This window comes from Papaver somniferum, chromosome 7 (assembly GCF_003573695.1).
Source record: "Papaver somniferum cultivar HN1 chromosome 7, ASM357369v1, whole genome shotgun sequence".
Taxonomy (NCBI): Eukaryota; Viridiplantae; Streptophyta; class Magnoliopsida; order Ranunculales; family Papaveraceae; genus Papaver; species Papaver somniferum.
The window spans coordinates 8470185-8478086 of NC_039364.1; the positions used below are offsets into that span (position 1 = coordinate 8470185).

The window sequence follows — 7902 nt, forward strand, 5'->3', positions numbered from 1 at the left end:
TCCGACCTACCGGATTCGAACCAGTGACCTAAGGATCAAGCTGCAACCACTACAGTCCTCCGCTCTACCAACTGAGCTAAGGTCGGATGATGGCTAGATATCACAAATTTAAAGTTTTGATTGAATCAACGTTGTACTCGAGAGGTTTATATGCAACCAGTTCAGAACTTTCCAGAAACTTAGCCCACTCATTGTCTACAACACTTTCTAAGTTTTCTCTAACTTTCTTCACCAGCACTGGATACCAAGGCTTGAACACTTAAACTGGCGGGTCCCTAAATTTAACACCAACTCCACCGGGCGAAGGAGCCCATAACAGATTTTATAATTATTGTGATTTTGTTACCTATAGTTTACTTCAATCATCTTTAAAATAATGTTAAGAGATATCACACGACACTTAGACTTATTGTGCAACCTCATTTCGATGGTCTACTTTCAATAAGTTTGCCAAGTAGACATCGGTCACCAACTTTTATATATCCTTCGATTGCAAGGCAAATTCACTCGATTTTCATCGAAGCACTGTTATCTAGTTAACTTTTTTTTTTTTTTAACTTTGTTTTTGCATGAAACACACACCAATACCCGCAGCCCATGAAGAAAAACTATTTTCATTTTAGTATGTGATATTGTCATGTGCTTTTACTCCGAATGGACTCCAGAATTACTGATGACCAGACAATTCTTTGGAAAAAGGGTCATTTATCTAAATATTTTTAAAACATGGTTTAATGGACGAGTAAAAATCAGTATGGATGAAATGGACACCAAAAATAGCAATGATGAAACTGGATTCATCTTGGATTAAACTTAAAAAATAGCGAGGATGAACTGGATGCATCCTAATGTAAATTAAAAATAAGAAAAAGTATTTGAAAATGGCTAGGATGAAACTGTTTACATCCTGGCTATTTTTACATTTTTGTCCATTTAAACAGTATCAAAATCTAGATGTCTTTTTTACCCAGGAATTGTTGATTTTGATTTTTTTAACCAATTTTGTGTAAATTCTTCGAAAGACATCTTTTTCTCTTCATCAACTGGGAGAATGCTGAACATGTAATGGGTTTCTTTCAAAAGTGAAAGTTTTTATAGCTTTTAACAAAAGTTCAAGGAAATTCTGCTTTCTTTTTTTTTTTCCAAAAGAATATCATTTTAGTTAAATAGAGAAAATGAATTGTGTGCTTCAAAGAGAAAAAAACGTTATAAAATACCAGTGAAAAATTCAAAGAGATAAGATAAAATACCGGAGTTGCTGTTCCACTCACTTGTCACAGCACTAATTGCCACTCACCCACATCTAGACCCTTGATTTTGGGAGTTAAAAACCTTTTTGGTAAGCTGGTGGGTCATGTTTGAATAACCTTGACCAGTATTATTGGGACACTTGGATTTGAGTGGTGAGTAGCGCTGCGAATGGAGTGCAGAATAGTCTTTCTGATAAAATACATCAAATCTGCATTAAATTTTCACATTATATTTGTTAAATTCATTGATCATAGAATTCGAAGATACGGCTATTTTTTTAGAATGTATAAATTTGTCACAAACGTTGATAACATTCAAAATTCACCCCGTTAAGAACCTCCTTCCAATGGTGGATGCCAAAAATGCCAAAAAAAAACTAAGCTACATTTAGTTACAGCTAATTTATGTTTTTTCTTCCGGATTTTAAGGATCGGAGGTTATTAAAACAAATTTACATGGTTGACATATGTTTCCAGTCACGTGGGCACCAATTTATATGGCATTATACCTTTAAAGTTAAAGTTTAATTTAAACGTATTAGACTTTAATTGAATTTACCATGTCATTTATCTTAAATAACTAGTCTCTGGGCACCTTGACTTTTCCCTTAATAAACCTATTTTGCATGTCAGCTGGCTTACTTCATCTGCTCGACTGAAAGACTGTATTCCCCATAGTTTACTCCAACGTCTCAGAAAACCAAGTTACAACCCATCCTACCAATGTACACTTGGAAGTGTTTGTAAAATCTCATTTGTGTGCAACTTTTAAGTTTTCAGGACTAGTGCATATACGACAAATAGGCATTGGCTTTTATACTTCCCCTCGATCTGCAACTGAATTCACTTGCATTTCATGATAGAGTTTTCATCTGATTTATCATTCCACACGATACACACAAAAAAACTATGAAGACCTGATGACTCGTGAAGAAAGTTACTTTAACTTTGAGCACTCCAGATCGGTAGCGTCTATGGAGTACTCATGTCTATGCTATCTTTATACACCAAAATGACCAAATTAACATTGTTATTACTGGTAGATAGCGTATAATCAATTTCTAAAATCATTTAACAACTTCGAGTCATACTTCTCACATTTCCATCTTGGATGATCTCTATCTCATGTGGATGAAAGTTAAACTTCTGTTAACAAACCTACAATCCCCAAACAACTGAATGTATGTGTCAAGCAAAATGCACATGATCGTAGAGATGTTCGCACGAGCATGGGGTAATGAAAGATAAAGAAAGATTGATAGGGTTTCCTTTACATTATATAGTACAATTGTTGTACACAAACATTTTGTTATCGATTATCTGGCACTGTCTAGACTCTAGAAATGTATTTATACATCAGTGCAAAGTTGCAAACCAAGTACTGTCGCTGTAAACCATAGGGAATGTAAATTTACCTTTGCACCCTCACATATGTACACAACAAAAAGTTCGTTGAAACAGTTTTTAGGTTCCCAAAGGGGGAGACGCCAAATCAATCAACCTTTTAACTGATAAGTTCATTAAAGAATCTGCGATAACTTTAGCACTTGATTTCATATAGCCACCTGTAAACAAACATGCGTTTCAGCTTGATGAAATGAAGAAGGGAGACCAAACATAGAACGGAAAGAAGTTGCTCTTAGGAAATTGGAGCTTGTGAAAGTAACAACCTACATATCCTAAGCAGATCATTGGTAGTGAGCACTCAACCTATGCAGAGCAGTGGTTGAGCAAGCAAACTTCGAATGAAAATGGATATGAAGTTTAGAAAGTCCCACTCGACTATTGAAAATGCTTATTAAAATTTGATTATCAACATGCACACAGCTGGCCAAGTAAGTTGACATGGGATGTACATAGCATCACTACCAATTCCATGCTCAGACAATGTAGTCAATCAAGCACCTCATGGTAAGAAAGACACAAGCAGGACCATATGCATGGAAACATAAAATTTATGCCGAATGTATTATCGCCCAAAAAAAAAAAAAGTTTGTGCCATAGCCTGGAAATGATGAAATGGCCCCACTATGCCGCAAGTTTTTTAGTCAAGAACTGAAGGGAAACATACCTGATGTAAGCATGACAAGAGGAATGTTCTTTTTTTTGGCAAATCTAAACACCTTCTCATCTCTACTGGCTACTCCATTAGGGCTCACCTAAAAGTTGAATAATGATCATATTAACGAATTTCATCACATGATCTAACAAAACTGCATTTCATCTTCAATCTGGTTTAGTATTTTCAACTTTGAGAAAGTTAAAAATCAGAGTGTATCAAGTTTTTGTATCGAGCAGCTGGATAATTTATTGTCAGAAAAGAGAATCCTGGAGAATGCACATAGCAAGATAAGAACTAAATTACCTTCAACTGTCCCAGAGGGTCTCCATCGAGGATATCAGTGCCAGCATTGTACACAACCAACTCGGGATTAAAATTATTCCCAGCAACCAGGAATTTACATTGAGAAGCCCCAGCTTCTGTTAAAACATCTTTACTACTAAAATGAAAAATCCAACATATTCATTTGCATGAAAGGAATTCTTTCTATTAATTCATTATCGGTATGGTGTATGTTTTATCCAACAGTAAGCAATTTTTGGCCCTTCAGTCATCATGGTGATAGCCTGTTCCATAAGAACACTTGGAAATCAACTCTAGTCAGTAACTCTAGTCATTTACTGACTAGAATAGCAAAACAAGATAATGGAATAGAAAGGCTTAAAATTTCAACCAATCAAACTGCACGATCATGTCAACTCTCACTATCCATGTTTGTGAGGCAACTAACATATTTCGCAAATGCTGATTAACAAGAAGTATAGATAGAGATAATGATTCTCTGGACATCCATACCTCGAGTGCTTTATCTAATTCTTCTAAATACACTTGTGTTGGAGTCCCGCTCTGTACTTGGACACTCTGATCAATGTAAGTTCTTGCCTTAAAGTCCTACAGTAGCAAGAAAAAGAGATGTATGAACATTAAAAGGAGTAATCAGAAGGTAGCACAAGTAACTGTCAACGTGATTTAAGAGATAGTTACGGAAGGAATAATTGCTATTCGATTCCAAGATTATGTAATAATGATTTAATGGGGAGTATCTTACAAAGGGATAAATATCGGGATTGTACATGTCCAGGATATAAACTCTACCTGTAGGTATCACATTATTAGCAAAATTCATGAACAGAACCATTGATATCTTTAGAAGTAAATTAAAGGAAACCTACTATCATTTCCAAAGTCCATTTCATGTCCGTTCCCCTGATGCGCATCAAGATCAATGATCATCACCATGCACACATTTGCAGACAAAATTTGAGGAAGCAAATGATAGATATTGCCCCAGACTGTGCGAGAAATAAGGAATACAGTTACTTGAAAAGATAAAATAGTAGCCTCTAATTGAACTTTGTGAAAGATGGAATCTCGTAATTACCTTGAAATATTCAACCGAGTAAATGCAAATATAATGCAAAGAGATATATCTGCATAGACACAGAATCCACCCCGTTTATATGCACAGCAATGATGAAAACCTCTACCAACATTAATTGCCCAACCCCGCTCTTTCGCGAGCTTTGCTGCTAAAATAGTTCCCCATACCTGTTGTAACATATTATAAGTATCCTTAAAAAAAGGGAATAGAGGAAAATCATTAAAACAATGGGGTTTCACCTGCTTGCAAAACGGGTAGAGAACCTTTTGCTGCACAAGACAATTTGGTAGTAACGCAACAGGTGGGACCTAAAGAATACACAAAGCAATCAATCATATCGATTAATTACACAAAGTATTTGAGTCCATATAAATATAGCCAGCTCCATTACAATCTACTCATCATTTTGCCAAACCGAAACATCTAAAACAAATTACAGCCTTGGAGAATATGCAGTTCCACACACCTCAATTATGATAGCGACCTTATAACTGCTTTTCAAACTACTCAAATATGACTCTGAATGTACCTGTTAACAAGTATCTGAAGTAAGCAATTCTCTTTAGAAGGATACAACATCCATTACAATGAAGGCGATTTACGGCTTTACAATTACAAATTGCAATCAACATTACCTGTTCTTTTATTCAGAAAATCCAAATTTGTTACCTTTTCAGTGTAATTAGCACTAAGAACCCCAGGAAAACAAAAAAAAGAAAGACGAAATCATAACTAGAGTTCTAAAGATTGAAAAATTACCACAAGGAGATCATCATTTGAAGCTTCCAAAGGCTCAACAATCCGACTTCGTTCTAATACACCATCCTTAATAAGAAACTGACAAATTCGACCCCATTTCGAAGAATCAAATGGATGCCTATACACAAATTCATAACATTTCATTTGCAAAATAAAATAAAAAAATCAATTCAGCCACAAAAAGATGAGATTTTCATCACAATTTCTTCAATTTCTGAACTAATAAGTGAAAACCAAAGACTCAAATACTTACAATTTCTCGATACATAAGAAGGCGATATCATAAGAAGATGAATAAATTAGAGGAACCATTCTGAGTGGAACATCAAAATAGAGTTTACTAGAAAGGATTCGATCTCTTCTTAGGGTTTCAACATCCACCGAAGAAGAAGAAGAAGAAGAAGAAGAAGAAGCTCCTGGGTTTTCATTAGTTGGAGATGAAGTAGTCATGATTTCTTCTGGTAATGGAATTGTACAAGAGAGGATTCTTCTGGGGTTTAACTTTGGGAAAGGAGGAATTTTTAAGTGAAATGGTCAGTGACATTGTTTGTTGACTTTAACAGGCCGTTGACGGTCCGCAGTAGGGGATGACAGAACAAGGTGTCATGTGATGAACACGTTGGTCGATCTGGTGACGTGTGCTTCTAGTGAATTTTATCAAACGGACCATGTGAATAAACCGTTAGGACGATTCAATGAATGGTGCGAGTTAGTTCCCAAAAATACACCTATACCTTCTTTTTTTTCCCGACTCATTTGAATTTGACTATTATGACAAATTTATTCACCCTCCTCTACATATTTTTTTAATTCGTTGATTATTTAACTGATGGCTCCATTATCCTCTATGTTTAGAATCACGACCCTCGTTACATAAACCTAAATTAAATCAAGGATGGAGATTGAAATGTTACGTGCACATTCTCTAAGGAGTGTGCACAAATTCGGACTCGACTGTTATCACCTGATTCATTTGGATTTGACTCAATATGTTTGTTTTATGAGTCAGATCTGACTCATCTGACTCAAAAATATGTGAGTCAGAGTGGCTACATACCATGAGTCAGGGATACTTTATTTCCCAAGTCAAATAGGTCCGAGTTGGGAGTTAGGTCTAAGTCAGACCAGAAGTCAGATCTAACTCAAAATAAAAAAAACAAACGGCCAGGCATCTAACTCGAACCGAGTCAGGGGCCGAATCAAATTCAGACATCGAATCAGCAAAAAACAAACACACTCTTATTCCTTGACTTTTACAGGTTGTTGACGGTTAGAAGTAGGCGATGAAACTATTATTATTATTAGGATATATAACTAAATGTAGGTTACACTTGGTTTACTCCATGTTAAAGTAGTATAAGTATTAAATATTACCTCTTAATGTAATAACTCTAGGGTTTACACAATACAATGTAGAATTCCATCGTGGTATCACGAGGGTTCGATTCTTGCTATTTCACCTCAATAGCCACCATCAGCACCATGACCACTTTCATCATCACCAAACCAATTTCAATTTTAAGTTCTTATTTCTTCGTGATAGACACATTTAATTTTGTGTCTGATTTGATCTCAATAGTACAAATCTCAATAATCTATTTTGTTAGTACCTATTTTGTATTTATTTTGTTATGTTGTGTATATGTGGGTGTTTCTAAGGAATATGCTTAAAATCAACCTTCACGAATCCTGAATCCTAGTATCACTCAATTTATTACCATCTTTTCTTTATTTGTTGGTTTAGTTTTATAGTTTAAGTCTAAAATCAACTTTCACGAGTATGAGAATCCATCTTATTCTTATCATCGTAAAAACGACATCACTTCATTCGTATCTTTAACTTCATTTTAATTTATTCCAACTATTTTAAGAAATCTAGGGTTTGGAATATGCTTGAATTGTTTGAGAAATTATGGGTTTTCATGGAGTTGCTGATTTGATTTTTGAAAATGAACGAAGGTGATTAACAAGAGTTAAGAGTCATCCAACACTGAGAAAGAATAATATATATTATCTGCTAATTAAAACATAGAGATATTTTGCAATTTCCAAATCAGATTTTGTTATTCCTTTTTCTCTAAAAAAATCGATTATTAGTTCAACATCAATATTCACTTGTCAGTCCAACATCAAAATCTGGCATCAAATAATTTCTTCCACGAAATATGCGGTGGGGTTTTCAAACAATTAAGGGTATGGTCTAAAGTTTCACTTTGTTTCTGCTGGTTATACCTCTTCGACTAGTATGCACATAAATCAAGGTAATTTCTTAGAATTTTTACTACTGTTACAGAGAGTGTATATGGTTTTGATCCATAAATTTAACCCTTGAAATCTCGTTTGAACTTCAAAGCTCATGTTATATCACATCTGAAATTTAATGTTTGATCCAAAAAAAAATTACCCTTGTATCAAATCTGAAATTTCTTTAAAATATTATCAATTCATTT

At 34.8% G+C, this 7902-nt stretch overlaps 1 protein-coding gene and 1 non-coding gene across 2 annotated transcripts; both read right to left on the bottom strand.

The window, feature by feature from the left end:
- On the bottom strand, positions 1 to 86 carry TRNAY-GUA. Its single transcript is given in 2 exon segments — positions 1 to 36; positions 50 to 86. It is a non-coding gene; the product is annotated as a tRNA-Tyr (tRNA).
- A 2410-nt stretch (positions 87 to 2496) lies between these two features.
- Positions 2497 to 5958, bottom strand: LOC113295186 (histone deacetylase 2-like). The gene is made up of 11 exons (XM_026543538.1): positions 5706 to 5958; positions 5453 to 5570; positions 5160 to 5222; positions 4933 to 5001; positions 4694 to 4860; positions 4485 to 4549; positions 4361 to 4407; positions 4109 to 4203; positions 3616 to 3703; positions 3322 to 3409; positions 2497 to 2815 (listed from the first exon to the last, which is right to left on the bottom strand). The coding sequence occupies exons 1-11, from the start codon at positions 5900 to 5902 to the stop codon at positions 2715 to 2717; spliced, it is 1098 nt and encodes a 365-aa protein (XP_026399323.1). The 5' UTR covers positions 5903 to 5958; the 3' UTR covers positions 2497 to 2714.
- Between the last annotated feature and the right edge of the window lie 1944 nt (positions 5959 to 7902).

Excerpts from the sequence above, each read along its gene's own strand:
- LOC113295186 (XM_026543538.1), bottom strand. The coding sequence starts at position 5,902 with ATGACTACTTCATCTCCAACTAATGAAAACCCAGGAGCTTCTTCTTCT. Across the intron at positions 5,223-5,452 it reads CAAATGATGATCTCCTTGTG|GTACATTCAGAGTCATATTT; the intron begins GTAATTTTTCAA and ends ACTTGTTAACAG. Across the intron at positions 5,002-5,159 it reads AGGTCGCTATCATAATTGAG|GTCCCACCTGTTGCGTTACT; the intron begins GTGTGTGGAACT and ends TGTATTCTTTAG.